The following is a 23,059-nucleotide window of genomic DNA, read 5'->3' on the forward strand; positions in this document are numbered from 1 at the left end:
GATTATAAATATATGGTGCATTTATAACTGTTGCATTCTCAAGTATACCCTAACAGGGAAGGATATCCATTTTGACCAGATATCTGTTAAAAACTAAACATTCGGCTTATTATTTTACATATCTAATGATTAAAATAATTTTCCACAAAATAAAGCCTTTTGTGTAGTCAGTTTAGAGCTGGAAGATGGCATTTATTAGAATCATCTGCAAATACTGATGATTTTATAATTAATAATTCCTGTTTCTCATATTTAAAAAAAAAAACTTTGATATCCTTCCCCTACCACCCAAAAAAAGAACAAAAGAAATACCCTCTCCCCACGTACCAACAAAATAAAACAAACCTTATAGACTGTTCCCTGGCTGGAGATACAGAGCACCCTGCAATTAAAATGTGAGTACCACCTATTAGGTGTGCCAAATGCCTTCTCTTTTGTTTGCAACTGTCTTATTCATATGCCAGAGTGAAGATAAAAGACTTCAAATGAAAAAATTGCAGAACCACCACCCACCACTTCTCAAGCTTTGGAGGTCTAAGCCTAAATGAACTTGGGCATCCATTCTCCAAGTAGCAACTGGAATATGTTTGCAGCCGTTTTCACCAAAAGTGGGAACAGTTATGGTCCCTGAGTAGAACCCAGGCTCACTTCTCCCTGTATTCCCGGTGCCTGGCTTAGAGTAGGTATCCAATAAATTAGCTGATCAAAGGTTCACCTTTCTTTTGTCATCCACAGTCTGGAGTCCCCTGAATGTACTCCTGGGTCTGGTATACCATGAATCAGTAGATTCAATCAGTAAAATCAGGAGCTCTACCTAAACAGCTAGTGAATGAATGAAACATCTTTTATAAAAACTCCATCTTGACAGAAGTTTGATAAAGTTCTGTGTTGGTGAGGTTTGGATGAAAAAGTGTACTTCTGAACATGTTAGTGAGGGAATGTAAATTGTACAACCTCTGTAATTTGGCAATGACCATTGAAATAAATGCATATATCCTGTGACTCAACAATTCCACTTCTGAGAATTCATCCTGCATAAAAGCTCTCTCACATATGCACACAGAAGAGGATAGTCATTGCAGTATTCTTCACACTATCAAAAGACTAGAAATAACGTAAATGTCCATGTATAGAGAACTGGTGAAATAAATTATGGTGTATACATGTAATGGAATTCTGTCTGATGTTTAAATTTAAAAGATAGAATTATACAAACTAACACGGAATGATCTTCAAAGTATTATGGTTTAGTGAAAGAAGTCAGGTGCAAAACAATGTGTTCAATATGCTACTGCTTATCTAAATAAACAAAATATAGTGGGGGAAGGGATACAAATATATGCTTTTATTTGAAAAGATGATCTCTAGAAGCTTACAAAAAGAACTGGTGGGCTTTCCTGGTGGTGCAGTGGTTAGGAATCCGCCTGCCAACGCAGGGGACACGGGTTCGAGCCCTGGTCCGGGAAGATCCCACATGCCGCGGAGCAACTAAGCCTGTGCGCCACAACTACTGAGCCTGTGCTCTAGAGCCCGCAGGACACAAATACTGAGCCCTTGTGCCATAACTACTGAAGCCTGTGCGCCTAGAGCCCGTGCTCCGCAACGAGAAGCCACCGCAATGAGAAGCCCGCGCAGCACAAGGAAGAGCAGCCCCCGCTCGCCGCAACTAGAGAAAGCCCACACCCAGCAACGAAGACCCAACGCAGCCAAAATTAATAAAATTAAAAAACTGGTGAAAGTGGTTCAGTCTGGTGGGAAGAATTGAAAAATTTCAAGGACTGGAGGGAGAGAGACTTGCTTTTCACTCTTTTGTACAGTAACTCGCCTACATACGAATGAGTTCCGTTCTGAGAGCACGTTCATAAGTCCAATTTGTTCGTTAAGTCCAACAAAGTTAGCCTAGGTACCCAACTAACACAGTCAGCTATATAGCACTGTACTGTAATAGGTTTATAATACTTTTCAAACAAATAATATGTAAAAAACAAACACAAAAAATAAAGAAAGCATTTTTAATCTTACAGTACAGTACTTTGAAAAGTACAGTAGTACAGTACAACAGCTGGCATACAGGGGCTGGCATCGAGTGAGCAGGTAAGAAGAGTTACTGACTGGAGGAGGGAGAAGAGGTGGGAGATGGTAGAGGTGAAGGATCGTCAGCAATAGGAGACGGAGGGCAAGCTGCACTTTCAGTCACGCCTGACGCTGATGGCACAGGTTCTGGCTCCTTGCTGGATTCAATTCTATCCCTCTTGAAAAAATGATCCAGTGATGTCTGGGTAGTAGCTCTTTTTTTCTCGTCATAGATGACACGGTAGCACTGGACTGCATTCTGAACGGCTGTTGCAACCTTCGTGTACCATTCTACGTTCGGGTCCCATGCCTCAAAAACTAACAGTGCCTCCTCAAATAAAAAAAATCCCCTTGCCATTTCCTGCATCAAGAATCCTTCAGTTCTTCAGTTATTTCTTTTTCCTATTGTCTCTCTTTGTCCTTTCTCTGGGTGTCCAATTCCTGGCGCTTCTTAGCAGTACCAGCTACTTCACTGCTGCTTTCACCCTTGCTTCCGGACACCCTGGCCTTAAAATAAAGATACTGTACTACTGTACTCTATACAGTACTGTATAGTAAAGTATACAAAAGCACAACCACTTGTAGAAGATGCACGCACATGACAGTGTATGCCAGACACGTGAACTAACTATTGGACATGATTGGACATGTGAATGCATGTTTGAATCTTTTAAAGTTCGCAAGTTGAGGGTTCGTATGTAGGGGACTTACTGTATTGTTTCAGTTTCTAGCCACGTGTATAGGCTATCCACTAAATTTTTTAAAATAAAAATGTTAAAAAGTAAACATTTTAAAATTAGTTTCCAAGGAGAATGCTTTTTAAAACCCACTAGCGTAATGTGAATTACCATTTATATCAGAAAAATGGGGGGGGGGGAATATATTTGCATAATTACTTGTAGAAGCATAGAACATCTCTGAAGAGGAAAATTGGCAGCTAGGGACACAGGTAGGAGAGAGACATTTCTTTTTGTACATTTTGATTAAAAATATATATATATATATGTAATAAAACTTTACTGAAAGTGTAGAGGAAGTAGAAAGAAAAAGGTATCTTAGGAAGTAGGAACAGCATGCTTGGTAATTTCAAATCCTGACTCTTTCAATAGCTGTGTGATATTGGGCAACTTGCTGACACTCTGGGCCTCTTATGCAAAACCCTCATGAGGATGTTGTGTGGATTACATGGAAAATATTATATATAAAGCACGTTTCCTATGATAGCATGTATTAGGAGGTCAGTAATTTATAGTCATTATTATCATATGGCAGATGAAATTCTTCTGATTCCAAAATGGTTTCAATTGTTCTAATGAAGCAATACAGGAGCATGAACTTTGGACTCCATTCACCGTTGCTCCTTGGGCTGTGTAACAGTCCCATAACATGGTGTTGGCACTGTCCTAGATCAGTGGGATGCCCATGAGTTGCCCCAAAGCAACCCATGGCAGCATAGTACCCCTTTATGGCACCAATCGATTAAATGCTGACATCGTTTACTCGTTGTGATATCTCACAAGAGCTATATCAAATGAACAAAGAGATTTTAAAGTGATAATGAAATAGTAAAGACATAAAATCCAGAGAGCATCTAGCACTTCGTCTGCTTTACTTCTTTGTCTTTTCAGGATCACATTGTTAACACTATAACAAACCAATTATTGTGTTATAAAGGTACCAGCTATGATCAAATATAATTTCATTTGCTTCTTTGTATATCTAGGTCATATTATTTGAAATGGTGAGCAGATCTCTTACTATTCTAATGGCAAACAGATGAATCTGACTGATCATATGTCTATTGGTAAAAAATTCTAGACTCCAGATATTCATTCTTTATCTCAGTAGTGCTTGCATGAGTGTTTTATTTTTGGAGCTTCTATAAAAAGAGGAGGGTACTTACGATGACTCTTTATATATACACATATCCACACAAAAATGTTTACATTGAAAGTTCTTTTTCATAATTGCTAATGTCATGTATTTTGCAGCATGAAATAATTCTAAATGTACATAAATTTTTGTGTTATTCTTAACAGATGATAATCCCTTGAATGTGTTTCCTAACTTGCATTAATAACAGTTGCAATTCTCTTTTTCAACTCTAAACTCGTTAAAGGCTAAGACAGAGGACAAGAGCAGTAACATTTTGTAATGACTGCTCTGATCTGAATTCTGACTGAGCTGGTAAAAAGAAGGAGCAAGGATGCAGCATCAGACGCTTTCTGGTGCAGTGTTACAATAATAGAAGACCAGCGACTCAGCGAGGCAAAACCGAGGGTTGCACCGAATACACAGGAAATTCTTGATGCTCGGAGATTACAAAGGATTTCTGAAAGGGCACTTATTTCTATAGATCTGGATTCAGAGTCAACCACTGCGTCTACTGTGGGTAGATGTTTACATACATGTTACTTCAATATCTTTTATTTTTAGGTTGACATACAGAATATGCTGGCTCAGGCAGGAAAATTGCAAGCATTGATTGTTTTGGTGTATTATGCCCTTGAGAACTGACATACAGACAATAACCTTGAGTTGTTGTTGTTTGATCTGACTAGCTATCAGTAACAATAACGTAGGCTGAGTCAAGACTTTAGAGAAACTATAGGCTATAGAGGAGAAATATTAATGCAAAAAAATCTCTCAGATATTTTATATTTTGTAAAATAGATTCTGCTGGATCAGTATTTTTCTTTTAATGTATATTCCACCAGTTTTCTAATTATGGAAGAATGGAAGAAAACAAGCTGCCATGGTATAAGTCTTGCCTCAGAGGAAATAATGTCATTATTACTGAGGATGCACAGTTCCCTTAGGATGCTGAATAGGTTTCCTTTCTCAAAAGTCCCTTCCTCCAGCAATTTAGTGCTTTAGGGCCAATAATTTTATTGTCCTATTACATTTTTTGCTGATTAAAATTTATGAAAGGCTTACTTGTGCCCCTTTATCTGCACTAACGTGATTAATCCTGACATCAAATGTACTCTGAAGTTCATTTCATTTGAAGTGTATTTCAAGTGGTTTATAAAGCAATGTGTCTACCCGATACATCAAGAGAAAAAGCTGACCTGAAATTATGAATGATCCGTTTTCTTTTTTTTTTTAAGTGAGGTACAGTTGATTTACAGTATTATCGATATATTAGTTTCAGGTGTTCAAAATAGTGATTCAAAAATTTTTTATAGACTGTAGTCCATTTAAAGTTACTATAAAATGTCGGCTACATTCATTGTGCTGATCTGTTTTCTAATATCTTTCCAAATTATCAAATGAAGCAAAACACTTTAAGTAAAAACACCTAACCATGACTTTTCAGTATTTTCTCAAGCTGTCTCTTTGTGCTGTCAGACTGAAGAGTCCCCAGCACTCCAGTGTGTTCTCTGTGGGAGGGGACAGTCACAGAATCTCAGACCTCCCTGGAGGCTAGGGGTGTGGTCCTCATTAACCCTGCAGAACTGTTTTGTTTTCTGATGCACTCTGAACTAGTGGGACAAATATTTCACTCTTTTTCAACCCAAATGGTATCTTATTTCCATGGGAGATGTTAGAGATAGTACTGATGAGAGATATCAATATATATAATCTATTTAAATTGCTATGTATGAATTACTATGTGTTTAAATGGTAAATTGATAAAAATGGATTTTGTGTATTATAAACAAAACTAGTATCTCTTCAATATTTAGCTATTACCAAAGTAATAGTTTTTATATTTTATTCATTTTGCAACTCATCAGCTTTATTAGTCTAACACAACATAAAGACATAGAGTGGAAATAGAATTATTTGGGGGATTTGTTATGTATCCACAGTGAGAACTGTAATCATGGGGCCCACAGGTAACATAGAGTACTTGGTGCACTGTGGTAGATGTGTTACATGCACTGTCTCTGGGGTCAGTAAACTCTATAAGGGATCCAACAGTAAATACATCCTCCAGCTTAGTGTGCCACATGGCCTCTGTAGTAAAACTCAACTCTGCCCTTACAGAGCAAAAGCAGCCATAAATGTGTTCCAGTAAACAACTGTGTTCCAGTAAAACTTAGCTTATTATCACAGAAATGTGGATTTCAAATATCACAAAATGTTTTTCTTAAAAATATTTTTTAAAAAATTTTAACGCGATAATCATTCTTAGCTCACTGGCCATACAAAAACAAAGCAGGGAACTATCTATGGTCAATATCTTGTAATAACTTACAATGGAAGAGAATGTAAAAAAAGAATATGTATACATTTGTATATACATTTGCATATGCATGTGTAACAATCACTTTGCTGTACACCTGAAACTAACACAACATTGTAAATCAACTATATTTCAATAAAATTTTTTTGTAAAAAATTAAAAACAACAACAACAAAAAACCACACACACACAAAAGCAGGCTGGATTTGGCTCTGGGGTCATAGTTTGCTGACTTCTGCATTATCTCGTTGGGTAAACGGAGTTTCTAAATGATCAGGGATACTGAGACTATACTGCTAAGCGAATAGGAAAGGGTTTTCTCACTAGCCTTGTTCCCCACCCTTCTATCACTTTCTGCCGCGCTACTGGCACTGAGACTGATGGGGTTTTATTCAATTGTTCTTAAGGTTAAGAACTACCTATATGTCTAGACTCTAGACAAACCAATTTAAGAATGGCTATCCAGGCGCATCCCGCGGGCAGCAAGACCCAACGCAGCCATAAATAAGTAAATTTATTAAAAAATAAAAAACAATGGCTCTCAACCCACAAGGGTATACAACCGATCTAGGAGTTTTAGTTGGAGGGACATGATCATGATTTGGGCGTTTTTACAGATCAGGCTGCCTGCAGTGTGGCCAAGAGGCAAGCGACCAGCTGTTGCAGTAACCCAGGGGAGAGAGAACGGTCATCTGGACTGGGCTGGGAGACATAGGGGACTAAGAGCAGACCGTCCTGAGATGTATTTAGGACTAGGTGCTCGCTTGGATGAGGATTGATTACATTGCTTTATACCTGTCTCACAGGATAAAAGAAATTGATGACACTTAAAAAAAAATGTTTCTAAGTGCTACCTAAATTTAGCTGGGATACTGTATCATCTCCTTCTTCTTTTAATTATTAATAACCTTTGTTAAAATTTCTGGGTCCTATTGGTTTGTACGATTCACTGGTGCCTCCTACCCCAAAGTGGAACATAACATTTAATTTTTTCAACGTAAGTTAGTTGAAAATACTTTTTCAGAAAAAAAAAAATCCTTCATTCACTACAACCCAGAACCGTCGAAACTATTGCGTGGAGACATCTTCTCAAATTCCAGACTGTTTTCCAGAGGTTTACCTCGCTCTACCGGATTCCCACCGCTCCTCCGCGCCCAGCCACACCCCTAGGCCCGCCCCCGACTCTTGCCTTCGGCCTTCCTCCTCCCGCTCCTGCTCCCTCCGCCCCACTTTCCCGCCCACTAGGAAAGCCCCGCCCCCCCAGTTCCGCAACCCAACTCCTTCCCTCCTTCCGTCGCTTTCCCCCTCTCCCCGCCCCCATGGCTGCCTTCGATTGGCTAAACTGGCGGTGCCGCGGCAGGGATGCAGCACAGCCTCATTCTGATTGGCTGAAGCGTAGTCGGGCCTCTCGTGATTGGCTGATAAGGGGAGACAGCAAGTGTGACTGCGCGCCGGGGTGTGTGGACGCCGCTTTGTTGCCTGAGGGGGGTGGCAGTGGAAGTTAAGGGAGTCGGGGACCAGCGCTTCTCCGGACCCGCAGTCGCGGCCGTTGCAGTCACTTCGCCGGGTGGCCTTTAGCGTAGGAGTCGCGTCGATAGCAGCCATGAGCGGCGGGGTGTACGGGGGAGGTGAGTGAGTGCCGCCGATGGAGAGAGCGCGCCTTTTTAGCGCGTGGGGTTTGTAACCGCCGCCCCCAGCCCTCCCCTCTCCTCCCCGGCGGCCCTTCCGGTCTCCCCCTCTCGGGACCCCGGCCTCCCCGCCCCATCCCCGCCCCGCGCTCTGTCCGCCCCTGGAGCCCACCCGGCTCAGCGAGCGCCTCAGGCACCCGGAGTCGCCGCCCCCTGCGGCCCCTTCCAGCCTCGGCCCGCGGAGGAGCCGGCTTTCGAGGTTGCGCGCCGCCCCGGGGATGGGCGGGCAGCTCCTCTCGGGGGCCCGGCCCGGCGAGCCGAGGCTGGGGTGACGGACCCCGGGGTCCCCTCTCTCACAGCCGGCTCTGTCGGCGTGTGTGCGCTCGCATGTTCTTAAACTTGGGAGGTCCTGGCAGTTCGCTGGCGTGGACTGAAGGTTTCCGCGGCGTCCCGGAGATGGCAGAGCGAGCCCCGAGGAGTGGAACTGATTGAAGGAGTGGCGGTTACTCAGGATGCAGCCTCCTCTGTGTCCGCGCCCCGCGCTCACTCTGCCTCACGCCTTTCAGTGACTTTTGCCTATTTGTTGACTGTGGATGCTCCGGAGTTACCTGTGGGCGGGTCTGCTCCGGCTTAATTTAGGAACACATGTAATTGAAGGATGGTTACGGTTGGGTGGGCTGCGGTGTAGTGAACGATTACCACGGGCCTGGGGACTACACAGACCGGGGTTAGAATATCAGGCTCACCATTTAGTAAGCTCATTGGCCTTGGGCAAGTTACTTAACTTTTCCCAGCTTAAGGCTCCTCTTGTGTGGAATGATGGTTGCTACCCATTGGGGTGGTTGTGAAGGTTAAGTGGGATAATGCTTCACTTGCTGCTCAAAGTATGATCCAGGGATCGGCAGTATCGGCCTCACCTGCAAGCTCGTTAGAAATGCAGACTCTCAAGCCCCACTCTAAATCTACTGTCAGAGCCTCCGTTTTTGCAGATACCTAGATGAAGCACTGATGTATATGATTCATGCTTTGTGTTGTGTTTGATGAGTTAGAGAAGAAAGAGACGAACCCAAAGTGTTGCTTTTGTTATTGTTGCATTCAGAAGCAGATGGCATTTTATAGGTAGGAGATGAAAATAATGTTTTCAAAGTTTTTAGTGGTTTTGGAGTGAAGTTTGAGTCTCTACTCAGGCGACACGCTGACCCTCACCCTCTCCTTCTCCATATATGCTTTTGGTTTGGATTTCTCAAATGTGAGAGTCAGTAGTTTTCTAGTTTTACTTTGGAGAAAGCCTAGTGGATCTTCATGATTTACTTCTTCCCCATCTGATGATGTAATCCTGACAGAAAGACTTGATCTGTGTGCCTTTGCCTCATGGAGGCTGCTGACTCTTGACTTTCAGGTTCACTGATCCAAGAACCTAAAGGCTGTCCACTGAGTATTTCCTTACAAGGCATTGTTAAATGTGACTACCATAGAAATGGATACTAATAATGCCAACAGTTAACATTTATTGAGTGCATACTGTGTACCAAGAACTGTTCCAGAGGCTTTTCATGCATTGCATTTAATACATGCATTAGGTCAGTTAATCCACAACAACCACTGGAGGTGGTACTACTTATCCCCATATTATTAAAGAAGAAAATGAGGTGTAGAAGAGGTTAACCAGCCCAGAGTTACATAACTTTCTAGTAAGTGGGGAGCAGGAAAAGAAAAGGCATTTCAGTAAAACCCTTCCCCATAAAAAAAAAATTAAAAAGATTTTGGTTGTTTCTCCATAAGCCATTTTTCAAGTATGGAACCACAACATATTCATGTATGGTTTAGGTATTCAGAATAAACATCCTGTTTCTCATTTGCTTATGTAGAGGAATATATCTTAAAGCCTATTTCACATATAAAGTATATAAAACTCACAAAAATAAGTGTATGATTTTGTGTTTGAGCTACTACTGTATGGCCAGTATTTATAGTGGGTCACATTTTCCAAAGGGTTTACTGTGAAAGGGTTTCCAAATTCTGAGAATCAAGAGTCTTCCTCAAATTAAAATTCTACTATGTCCAGTTTACCACACTGATTAAGACAGGAAAATAACTGATTTGTTAGATTTTTCTTTTCACACAAAAAAATTTTGAGTGCTTGCTATGTGCAAAGTATAGCTTCTGCCTTCAAGAAACTCGCAGCCTTGTAGGTGAGTCAGTCAAATAAATAGACACCATATTTCATTTATTTTTAGTTGTATGTTCCACGCCAGACACACACACACACACACACACACACACACACACACACACACATTTAAAGAGCTGAAGTTGGAATATTATTGATGGTGTGGCAGCATGTTTTTCTCCTAGCGGTGCGTGAACTAATGGTGCATCTTATAGTTTGTAGTGTCTTATGTGGATGATAAATTCAGTGAAGTATGTTCAATAATGACAATATATAGAAGATACAAAGGTAGCACAGACAAAAAAGTTATTAACTCAATGTGGAGGAGTCAAGGGACTTTACAAAGGAGGTTATGAGGATGATGAAAGAAGAATAGAGAGGGACAGCATATGCAGAGTAGATGGTGTGTTTAGGAGACAACATACTCTTCAGTAATGTTAGTGTATGAGGTGGGAGGAGAGACTGCTGCCAGATTATGCTAGGTCTTGAATATCACCTGGGTAGAATAATTTGAATTTTATCTTGGGATGATGGAAAACCACTGAATGATTCTCCCTTTTCTTTTCATTGAAGGATTTATGTACCAAAATGTTCAGTTACAGTTTTGAAAGATCACAGTGCAGCAGTTTGAAAGGTGGATTGAGACGGTAAAGATGGAAGCACAATACCTGTAGGGAGTTGTAATTCCTGGTTGAGATAAGAGCTTGACTCAAGGCAGTGGCAATGGTATTAAAGAAGAAGGGATTTGAGAAATATTTAGCAGAAATATTTGTCAGAACTTGATGAGGGATATGAAATATGAAGGTGTTCAGGAAGATTTACCTCTGATGACTGGAGCCACTAACTGTGATAAGCACAGCTGAGATTAGATTAGGCAGGATGGGGACAAGGAGACAGTGCTTCAGGTATGTTGAACTTGAGGTACCCCTGGGACATCAGGTGGAAGCGATGTACAGTAAGAAGTTTGAGATCCGGATCTGGTTGAAGGTGAGGGCTTGAGAGAGAGATTTGAGATTGGAAGTACCACTGTTTAGGTAGAAATTGAGGCTGTCAGAGTGGAGCAGGTTACCTAAGAAAGGGTAAGTTAGAGGCGGGGCTCCTGACATGGAGTCCTTGGCCTCCCTAAGGAGTCCATGGATATAACTAACTGAATTTTATTCTAATGAGTTTCTTTTATAGTCTATTTGAAAACATTCTAAGACGACATTCCTAAGTGTCCTAAGCCGTCTGTATTAGTTTGCTAGGGCTGCCATAACAAAGTACCACAGACTGGATGACTTAAACAACAAAAATTAATTTTTTCACAGTTCTGTAGGCTAGCAGTCTGAGATCAGGTGTTGACAGGGTTGTTTTCTTTGGAGGCCTTTCTGCTTGGCTTTCAATGGCCGTCTTCTCCCTGTGTCTTCACATGGTCTTCCCTCTGCACATATCTGTGTCCAAATTTCTTCTTCGTGTAAGGATATCAGTCATTGGATTAGGGCCCACCCTAATGATCTCATTTTAATTTAATCACCTCATTAAAGACCTTATCTGCAAACACAGTCACATTCTAAGTTACTCGGCGTTAAGACTTAAACATATGAATTTCAGCCTCGATCATTGTCAAAGGGGTCCATGGAACAGAAAAGGTTAAAAGCCCTGGTGCAAGGCAAAAGGTTGATCCTTGAGAACAGGAATAGAAAATTTTGGTTAACCAAGCAATTAATTCATTTAGTTAGGATATTTCTTTTTTTTTTTTTTAATTTTTATTTATTTATTTATTTATTTATTTATTTATTTATGTCTGTGTTGGGCCTTCGTTTCTGTGCGAGGGCTGTCTCTAGTTGTGGCAAGCGGGGGCCACTCCCTTGTTGCGGAGCACAGGCTCCAGACGCGCAGGCTCAGTAATTGTGGTTCACGGACCTAGTTGCCCCGCGGCATGTGGGATCTTCCCAGACCAGGGCTTGAACCCGTGTCCTCTGCATTGGCAGGCAGATTCTCAACCACTGCGCCACCAGGGAAGCCCTAGTTAGGATATTTCTTTACCCAACATTCTGGTTTATCAAAGTGTTAGAATTTACCAATTCATGTCATTGGTATACAATCCTTACTGTTTGTACCTGAGTTTACATGCTGTGGTGAAAACAAATACAGTGTTCTGCTTTTAAGGACCTTTTCTTTCAGACAAAATAATTTGGATCAGAGATTGTATAGAGAAAACTTGATTACTTTGGGAAATGTAACAAATACAGAAACTTCCTTTCAAACATAGGTGGCTCTTCATTTTATTTCAATAAAAATGAGATCACTATGCTGTAAAGACACCATCTCTCAACTGTGATAATTGTAGTGTAATAATTGATCTTTACTTTAAAAATTATTTTTTTAATTTTTGAAATACTTTAAACATTAAAAAATAAAGTATATGTAAGTTTAATATGATACTTCTGTACTCACTACTGAGATTAAATAAATGTAATGTTTTGTCAAATTTGCCTCAGATATTTTACGAAATAAAATTGATATTGTTGAAATCAACAATATAGATAAAATCTATATTGTTGATATAGATTCCTCTTCTCTGCCTCCTTAGAGGTTACCAGTGACCTGAAGTTGGTATGTAATATTCCCCAACCCTATGCATATTTTTATACTTTTATTAAGTGTGCGTGAATCCATAATGAATTAAGTAGTATCAAAATATGTGTGCATAGTAACTAGCTTTTTAAACTTAATTCTTTTGAGATTTATCCATGTTAATACATGTAGATCTAGACCTTTTTTAACTGCTATGTAGTATTTCACTCTATGAATAAACTGTAGTTTATTTTCCTACTGAGAGACCGTTTAATCTTTCTACCTTTTCCTGTGGCAAGCAGTGTGATGATAATAATTATAATGGCAGCTACCACTTACTGTGCTTATTATTTACCAGGTGCTGTTCTAAGTGCTTCCATACTTCTAGCATCCTGCAAGATAGCGACTATTATGCACATTTTACACATGAGGAAAGTGAGGCAGAGAGGTTAGTAAATCACCTGAGATAACATAGCCAGTGAACATTCTCTTACATGTCTCCTTGTGATATACGTGAGAGAGTTTCTCTAGAGAAGACATAAGTGTAATTTCTATGTATGCACGTTTTCAACTTTAGTAGATATGACTAAATTGCTCATAGTGGTTGTATCAGTTTACAACTTTTTTTTTGCGGCGCGTGAGCTTCTCTCTAGTTGTGGTGCGCGGGTTCCAGAGCTCTGTAGTTTGCGGCACACAGCCTCTCTAGTTGAGGCACATGGGCTCAGTAGTTGTGGCGCGTGGGCTTAGTTGCCCCGCAGCATGTGGGATCTTAGTTCCCCGATCAGGGATTGAACCTGCATCCCCTGCATTGGAAGGCGGATTCTTTACCATTGGACCACCAGGGAAGTCCCAGTTTACAACTTTACTAGCAAATGTGTAAGAGCTCCTCTTTTTCTACATCTCTGACAATACTTGGTCTTATCAGCCTTACTAATTTTTGTCAATTTAATTGAGCTAAGTAGTATTTCTTTATTATTTTTAATGACTGAGTGAAAAAATCCTTCTTTGAAAAATCAGTGCCTAGAAAACCCAAGTGCTTTGTTTTAGGAGGCGTGCTGTTTTGGGTGAAGTATTTTTAAAGTGTAATTAGAGGCTTTTCTCTGAATTTGAATATGAAAAAAAATACTAGCTTTCTCTCTCAGTATTAAACTTTTATCTCCTACAAATCTGTGAAATGTGCAAACTTTAATGATACCTTCATTTTAATGATTTTTACCTGGCCTATATTATTATACCTTAAATTCTTATTCTTTAGGTTCCTTATTTTTCTTGGGGTTTTGCTAAGTTTCTTCCCTAATTGCATGAAATATAATGTTGATTAACGTATGAAAAAAATGGTATACCTTAGTATACTGGATAGCTTTCCTTTGCCCATCCAGATCCACTTTCCACCCATTTCCACACTCTGTGTGCCCTTAAAGACTGACCCTTGTAGACTGCATCAGTGGGCTCTCTTGGCCTCTGGTTTGGCCAATGGTAGGGTAACCATACTTCCTCCTTTGTGCCTCTTGTCCTGGTATAATTATTAATAGGGGCTCCTATCACATTCAGAAGTGGCTCAGTTTGGGTGAGAAATTCGAAGATCACCCTAGCCAGTGGGGAGAGAGGTTGGCAAATGTATTAGTCTGGTTCCTTTTCCTCAGGGTCAGCCAAGGCTGATTCCATCCCTCAACTGAAGGTCTGATGCCCTCCCAATACAAGTCTCTCTCCGGGTTCTGGTAACAGTTCCTTCCCTGTGTTTCTTCAATTCTAAGTGTGGCAACAGATTTCTGTTATTACTAGTCCTAGGGTACCATACTATCCTTTCTGGTTTTCCTATATTTTGCCTGTATTTTTGTAAGTAGACCCTTTAATAAGTAAACTCTCCTTAAATTACCTAATTTTAGTGTACCACCTCTTTCCTGATTGAACCTCTCCCGATATACTGTGTATGACTTGTTATATTTTAATTAAGTGAATCTTTAAGGTGTATTTAAAACTAGGTTCAAGCTAGTAATAATATGAATATAAGCACATTAAGTACTCTTAATTTTCACATGATACTTGTAAGTCGTTAATGTTAATTATCTTTTCATCTTTTCAGATGAAGTTGGAGCCCTTGTTTTTGACATTGGATCCTATACTGTGAGAGCTGGGTATGCTGGTGAGGACTGTCCCAAGGTAAGTGGAATGGTAGAGTTAATTGGATATGCAAGAGCCATTCATGTAGAGTTAAATTCACACGGAAATTCTGACTCAAATATGGTAAAAGACATTAGTTGGTGGAAATGACTCCTTGGTAAAAGCAGGTAAAATTTGTAAATAATGTTTTTGACTCTTACAGGTGGATTTCCCTACCGCTATTGGTATGGTGGTAGAAAGAGATGATGGAAGTACATTGATGGAAATAGATGGTGATAAAGGCAAACAAGGTGGTCCCACCTATTACATAGATACTAATGCCCTGCGTGTTCCGAGGGAGAATACAGAGGCCATTTCACCACTGAAAAATGGGATGGGTACGATGTTTTTTTTCTATGGATTTGATTCTAAATGTAAAGTATGCATAGTATATTTTAGATATAAAGCAATGGCTTCTTAAAAGTTGAACATCAGCTATTTTTTGTTGTTTTTATTCCATAAACTGATGTTCCAGGCACTGAGAATACAAAGATGCATAAAACGTGTTTCTTTTCCTCAAGAAACTCATAGGTAGAGGAGATAGATGTGTGTATATGTGTGTGTATATATATATACACACACACATATATATATAGGATAAGTGCTATAATATAACTATGTTTGATAAGCAGTGGGATTGGAGAGGGGAGGTATTTAACTCTATCATTGGGGGTCAGAGATGGTTTTCACAAAGGAGGTAACTTTTGTACTGAATCTTGATCACTGAATAAGAATTAGCCCGTCTGACAAGGCTGGGTAAATTAGAGCAACCAGCATGTGTGAAGAGATGGTGTTGTGGAAGAAACTTACATGTTTAGAAGTGTCATCAATTAAGTATGACTGTAACAGTAGGTACATTATGGCCAATTGCAGGAAAGGTAGGCAGAGAGCAATCATAAAAGGGCTTGTAATGCCAGGAGTATATTAAGCTGGTAACTGAAAGGTAACTCCAAAGGAATTTAAACAGCATTTTATGTATAAATGCTCACATATGCCAGCTGGAAAGATTAGTCTAACAGTACTCTGTAGGCTGGATTGGAGGGAGATACTAGAGATAGGAAGATCAGTTAGGGAGGTGAGTCCAAATGAGAAATGAAGAGGGTTAAAATTTTAATACTGATGGCAGAGACCCTGAGGTGGCTGTCAGAGATATCCAAGACAAATGGTACTAAGTGTTTAAAGAGTTGAGAAAGTTTCCTAGATTTTTGATTGGAGTTACTGAATGGGGGGTACCATGCATTGAGGTTGGAATAGCAGGGGAAGGAGCAAGTTTTTTGGTCTTAAAAAGCAAGTGTAAGACCCAAGATCACTCTCAGGTCCAATTATTCACTAGAAGGACTCACAGGACTCAGCATGTCAGTGTACTCACAGTTAAGGTTTATTATGCTGAAAGAATACAAAGCAGAACTGACAGAGAAAAAAGGGGCATGTAGTGAAGTCCAGAGGAAACCAGTGCAAGCTTCCAAGAGCTTACAGTGAAGTCATAAAGGATGTGCTTAATCCCTCCAGTAACCAGGAACATGTGTGTGTGGTCTACTAGTAGAGCTCATTAAAGACTCAGTACCCTACTTCACACTCACAGGATGGCTATATTATAAAGACAGACAATAGCAAGTGTGATGAGGATATAGAGAAACTGAAACCTCCATATCTATTTCTGGGAGAGAACAAAAAATGGTGCAGCAGCTTTGGAAAAGTTTGACAGTTTCTTAACAGGTTAAACATAAATTCACCATATAATCCAAACAGTTCCACTTCTAGGTATCAACACAAGAGAACTGAAAACATATGTCCACACAAATACTTATATGCAAACGTTCATAGCAGCATTATCCATATTAGCCGAAAAGTGGAAATAGCCCAAGGTGCATCATTGGATGAATGGGTATACAAAATGTGGTATACCCATAAAATGAAGTACTATTTGGCAATAAAAAGAACAAAATACTGATATAAGCTAAAATATGGAAGAACCCCAAAAGCCTTATGCCAAATGGAGGAAATCAGATGCAAAACTCCACATAATGTATGATTACTCTAATATGGAATGACCGGAGAAAGCTAATCTATACAGACAGAAAGTAAAGTAGTGGTTGCTTGGGGCTGTAGTTGGAATGGGAAGTGACTGCAAAAGGGCATAAAGTTTCTTTTTGGGGTGATGGAAATATTCTAAAATTAAATTGTAATAATCACACAACTTTACAAAAGATTTACAAAAGAAAATCATTTAATTGTACACTTAAAATGGATCCATGTTATGGAAAATTATACCTCTATAGAGCTGTTAAAAAAAAAAACTGGAAGGACATTTTTTGTTACAGATATTTTATTTCTTATATTATCTTGATACTTGGAATAAATGAGTGTCTTTTGGATTCAGAAAATAAAAGAACTCAGTACCCATGGTTTTTATTAGGGGCTGGTCATGTAGGTACTCTGTGCCTAACATGTTCCAAAACCCCAGACTCCCAGAAGGAAAGGTATTCCACATAAACCACACTGTATAAACAGTTTAGGCACAGTGAGCTGCTTGTATTTGGGGAAAGTTTTATATCAGTGTAGGGAACTGTTTACCAGACAAGTTCCTAGATGCCAGCCAAGGGTCAGCCTTGCAAGCAGGCCTTTCTCAGGTCTGCTAAGTTAGCTCGTTCTGCACAGCAAGTAGATGAGTTTATTAGTTCAAAGTGTTTGAATATAGGTGCTGATCTAATAAGCAGGTGAGAGAGATTTTAAGACATGGAGTTGATTTTTTTTTTTACCAGAAAGAGTTTGGGATATGAGAAGAGGATTGAGGATAGGATTCCTTATGAAAATTTATTTCCGTGTATTTAACCAATAGAGGTGCCTGTGAAGGAGAATGAGAAGGAACAGTTAGGGAAGTAGGAGAAAATTCAGGAGAAGGCCAAGAGAAGAAAAAGTTCTAGAAGTAAAGAAGTCCAGTGATTCTCATTGTTCTCAGCTGTGACACTGAGCTTTACGCTAAGAAGGGGAAAGAGAAGTTAAAGCTACAGAGGAGGTCCATTGATCAAAAAACCCCCATCCTGATAGGCCTATAGAAGTATGTTTACAAGGAATGACATTGCTTTGTTGGACTGTGGCAGAAAAAGTTTGTAAACTCTTGAGTCAGTACTGTCAGATAGTAATTTAGAGAGGTCAGATGAGATTACAAATGTGAAGCATCCACTGGATTTGCCTGTTAGAAGCTCATTAGTGACTTATGCGAGCAGTTTCAGTGGAATGTTTAGGTGGAAGGCAAATTGAAAACATACTATTCTCTAAATTTTTTTTGAAGTCTTTACATCTTTTTTCATATAGATTGTAAGCTTTTTAAATGTCCGCTCTAGATCATACAGTTCTTCTGTGTTTTCTCCTACCATTTGAATTGCATTTTGGGCCTCTAATAAGTACTTACTGAATAATATTTATTTGGTATTTTAGGTCTATTTGATACATTAATTACATCTGGGACAGGTCTAGGGGTTGTAACTGTTGGGGCTGGAGAAACCGTATCTAGAAGACAAAGATGATGTCTATATAAAGTGCTGTGTTATGAGGCAGAGCTGTAAGATAAGTAGGTTCTGTATATTACAGTATCAATATTAGTGTTAAACCATTAGACACAGTTTCTCAAAATATGCTGTATTCATCTTTGATTAAGCATTATTTTCAAGGTATTAATCTTATATTTTAGTTGAAGATTGGGATAGTTTCCAGGCTATTTTGGATCATACCTACAAAATGCATGTCAAATCAGAAGCCAGCCTGCATCCTGTTCTCATGTCAGAAGCACCGGTGAGACAAACTTTTTCGAGTTTCTCTAGGTTATTTATTTACTCATTTGAAGAGTGTTTCGTTTTTCTTTAAGAGACATAGAAATTCATATTTTGAATTTTGAAGATTAGGGAAAGGGAGATTCATTTATAAATACTCTTACAACTTTTATTTTTATTATTTCAATAATTAAAATACTCAAAGAACAATAATTAAAGCACGCTAGTGGGTTCTGGTGGTTATTTATCTATTTTTTCCAGGAATTTAACATTTGATTTCCTTGGGCTGCTTCCCATTTTGGTCAATTGTCCCTTATCCCTCAAGGGCAGTGTTTATCTGCTTTTATACTCAACCTTAAGAGTGACTAGATTCACTCTTTTTTTTTTTTTAATATAAATTTATTTATTTGGCTGCATTGGGTTCTCGTTGCTGCGTGCGGGCTTTCTCTAGTTGTGGCAAGTGGGGGCTACTCTGTTGAGGTGCGCGGGCTTCTCATTGCGGTGGCTTCTCTTGTTGCGGAGCACGGGCTCTAGGTTGCACGGGCTTCAGTAGTTGTGGCATGCAGGCTCAGTAGTTGTGGCTCGCGGGCTCTAGAGCGCAGGCTCAGTAGTTGTGGCGCACGGGCTTAGTTGCTCTGCAGCATGTGGGATCTTCCCAGACCAGCGTTCTAACCCGTGTTCCCTGCATTGGCAGGCGGATTCTTAACCACTGCACCACCAGCGAAGTCCCTAGATTAACTCTTAAGATTTAATAATACTTCATGTTTATAAGAATCCTGATATCCCTATACTTTGAAAAGTCTGTAATTTCTAGAATTCATAGCAGACAATTTTACTTATTAAATAATAAAATTTATATTTAAAGTCAATGTTGAACTAGGGCTGGAAATTGCTAGACCAGAGTCTCTTGTGAAATACATTTGATATAGAGTCAAAAGGGCCCAGAAGACTAGATAATGATTATAAATTATCAATATTTTGTTATTGTTTCCTAAACTCTAGTTTCTTTTGAGTACCATCTACAAGTGGGAGAATTTGGTCGTTTAAAATGCATATTTAAGATTTTGATGACTAGATTCACTCTGTTTTTTTTTTGACTATTACCAAAGTTTATTTAACAAAAAAGTTCAGTAAGAAAATGTACACGACCCAGTTTTCATCGTAGTAAAATGTGGAGAGGGGACATGTGGAAGCAGTTGATTTCTCTGTTGAAGACAGCTATTGTTCGTACTCGTTCCAAGGCTTCTAACATCATGGTACTGTTCCTCATATTACCACCATTCCAGTATTGTTCTGTTGCCCACTAGTTGCTATCTCCACACATTCATCTATCACAAGATTCATAAAGAGATCAAATCCCCTTAATATTCGTTGGACATGTCTGCCACCGTTTAATTTCAATGATAATTCTTGTCCATAAATTTCTTCAACTCGGGAGGGTGAGCTTTGCTCATGATGTCTACTCCACGAGCTCGAAGATGCCTCCGAACGGAATTCGGGTTGTCCCTCATGCTTAGATTCACTCTTAAGATTAAAAAAAAAAAAAGATTTAATAATACTTCGTTTATAAGAATCCAGATTTCCATGTACTTTGAAAAGTGTAATTTCTAGAATTCATAGCAGCAAACAATTTTACTTATTAAATAATAAACTTTATATTTATTAAATTTATTACAAATACATAGAAATAAATGTTGTAAAGATATGATAAAGAAGATTTTCCATGGTATTTTACTCTATTATTAATGTTTTACATCTTTGTTAATATAGTGCTGAAATGAATTTTGAGATAAATTAACACTTTAGTTTTTAAACAATAAATAATTTGCATTTCTTTTTCCCTCTTTTCAAGTGGAATACCAGAGCAAAGAGAGAGAAACTGACAGAGTTAATGTTTGAACACTACAACATCCCTGCATTCTTCCTTTGCAAAACTGCCGTTTTGACAGCGTATCCTTGAAAGTGTAATACCCAACTTCTCTTTAGGAGTAACTGTGGTGCTGCTAAAGGTGATGCCCTCAGCAGGAAGACAGGAGCCACTTCTTGCTTGTTTGGAAGTTGAGGCGTTTTTCTCCATTGCTTTTAGATATCTATCTTTTAGTATTCTTATTGGAACTGATGCATGTGAAAATGTGAGAGGGAGATAGGAAAGAAGCACTCAAATTCTTCTCATTAATTTAACAAAGTTTAACAAAAACAAAAATTTTTGTTTTTAGAAGAGGAATGTGACGACAGGACAGTATTTAAGTCAGTTGACATAGTTGAACTCAAAGATTGCCATTTTCTTCCTCTTCTCCAGTACCTTAGAAAAGTGGAAATTGGCTGTAAATTCATTTAAGATTTAATCGCCAAATATTTTTTACAAGCATATTAAGGGACAGACAAGGAAATATTATGTCCTGATCTCAAAGAATAATGTAATATTCTTGTTGAAAACTAAATAACAGATTTAAATAGTACTTCAGAATAGCATTGGCAAAAGTCATAAAGAAGTACATGATTAATTTGAATTTTTCAAATAGCAGTTGTAGTTAAGTGGAGTAATATTGTAGCCTGACAAGCCTTTGTAAAGAAAAGAGAATTTAGTTGCAGGATGTGGGGGAAGGAGCCCTATATTTAGAGTTCAAGTTCCAGTGCTTATAAACTGATCTTGAATTAGGTACTTAAAATTTGACCTTCACTTTTTACTCATTTATCCGGTATACCTCCCTGGATTGCTGTAATATTCAAGCGAATTTTATATGTGTGAGAATCACTGTGGTAACTGTAATCTAACATTTGTCTGTTGTGGTGTGTCTTGGAGATGACTTTAGCACAATTGTGGAGGTGGAAAGTGTAAGCGTTCTTCACAGTGACTTAGTTTAGAGTTGAAGATTTATGTTCGGCTTCAGAACAAGTTGTAAAAATATGTTTAGATCAGACTGTAGAAGTCTTGCATGTTAGATTTTAAAAATGTGAACTTTAGACTCTAGAGAACCATTGCAGGTTTTGAGTAGAGGAAGGAGAGTATTAGCAGACTCATTGTGTGCATTATATCATTTAATTTTCATAATAATCCTGTCAGGAATCGGAGTCAAAGTAAGCAAACTGGTCCCAGTCCACAGCTTGAAAACGGCAGTTCTGAATTTGAACATAAGATCTGTTTGGCTGCTTCCTTACAAGGAGTATGTAAACAGAATTGGTATTGTTTTATTTTTTAACTTTTTATTATAGAAAATTTCTTACACAAAATAAGATAGAATATTATATTGAACCTCCATGTGCCCATCACCCAGGGTCAACAATTTTCAACACAGAGCTAAGTGGTATTAGCTATAACCGCAGGCACTCCCCCTTCCACCATGGTTTTGAAGTAAATCCCAGACATTAAGCATGTATCTCTAAAAGATGTTACCATATGTCTCTCTTTTTTTTTAAAGATATAACCACAATTTATTTTCTTTTTTAAAAAACAGTTTAGTATATTTGAATCAGGACCCAAACAACAGGGATCATGCATTGTATTTTGTTCGATATGTCTCTTAGGTCTCTTGTGGTCTGTAGAATGTACCCACCCTCCCCTTTATTTTCTCTTGTAATTTATTTGGTAAGGGAAGTAGATTGTCCTCTAGAATTCTAACACTTCTGGCTTTTGCTGACTGGTGTTTTTTACTGTGTTCTTCTAGCCCAGAGGTTCTCAAACTTTTTATACCTAGAGCTTTTATTTATGTGGATCATATCTGGTAGTATTTGCCATATTAGAAATTAAGACAGAAACTTAAAAATTATATTTGCTTATTTTAAGTAAATTAATAAGCCCATTGTATGTTAATATAAATAAAATATTTTAATAAAAAATAACTATGTTTTCCAAAACCAAAAATATTAATGAGAAGAGTGGCTTCGTTTCACAATTTTTCAAATCTCTTTAACGTTGGACTTAATAGCAGAAGTTGGATTCTCATATCACATTCAGTCTGTTGTGTATCACACATGACATTGCCTCTGGAAAAAAACTCTCTTGTACATTTATGAGAGAATGACAGTGAAAAGGGCAAATAACATCTTAGTATTATTCTAAAAATTGTTTTGACTTCTCAACCGTGGCCTTGGGATTCCTTTACACTTTTAAAAATTATTGAGGATGACGCAGAACTTCTGTTTTTTGTAGATTATAACTATCAATATTACTGTTTGAGAATTTAAAACTAAGACTCCTTTTAACATTTTCTTATTAATTTAATTAAAAATAACAAAAATAGACACATTAACGTCAACAAAAATAACAGTTTTATGAAAAAGATAACTCTGTTTTCCAAAACAAAAATATTAGTGAGAAGAGTACTATTGTTTTATCTGACTTAATTGATAGCTGGGCTCTCATATCTGCCAGCCTCAGGCTCTGTCCACTTGACACCTCAATTTGCGAGGCAGGCTTCAGCCTTCTGCTGTCAGAGCTGCATACTGTTGGAGAATTCATTTATTTAAAAAGGTAGCAAAATCACAGAACTCATTGGTGCACCTCTGTTTT

General features: G+C 38.6%; 1 protein-coding gene and 2 pseudogenes across 1 annotated transcript in view; 1 reads left to right on the plus strand and 2 right to left on the minus strand.

The window, feature by feature from the left end:
• Positions 1 to 7,870, minus strand: part of LOC137765879 (uncharacterized) — a 21,436-nt pseudogene extending 13,566 nt beyond the window's left edge.
• Positions 7,711 to 23,059, plus strand: part of ACTL6A (actin like 6A) — a 26,434-nt gene continuing 11,085 nt past the window's right edge. The window contains exons 1-5 of the mRNA XM_068546283.1: positions 7,711 to 7,893; positions 14,703 to 14,779; positions 14,943 to 15,117; positions 18,471 to 18,571; positions 20,402 to 20,499. Coding sequence (XP_068402384.1) covers positions 7,869 to 7,893; positions 14,703 to 14,779; positions 14,943 to 15,117; positions 18,471 to 18,571; positions 20,402 to 20,499 — 476 coding nt within the window. The 5' untranslated portion in view covers positions 7,711 to 7,868. The remainder of the gene's footprint in view (positions 7,894 to 14,702; positions 14,780 to 14,942; positions 15,118 to 18,470; positions 18,572 to 20,401; positions 20,500 to 23,059) is intronic.
• On the minus strand, positions 19,706 to 20,003 carry LOC137766651 (small nuclear ribonucleoprotein G pseudogene; annotated as a pseudogene).

The sequence above is a fragment of the Eschrichtius robustus genome, chromosome 6, assembly GCF_028021215.1.
Source record: "Eschrichtius robustus isolate mEscRob2 chromosome 6, mEscRob2.pri, whole genome shotgun sequence".
NCBI lineage: Eukaryota > Metazoa > Chordata > Mammalia > Artiodactyla > Eschrichtiidae > Eschrichtius > Eschrichtius robustus.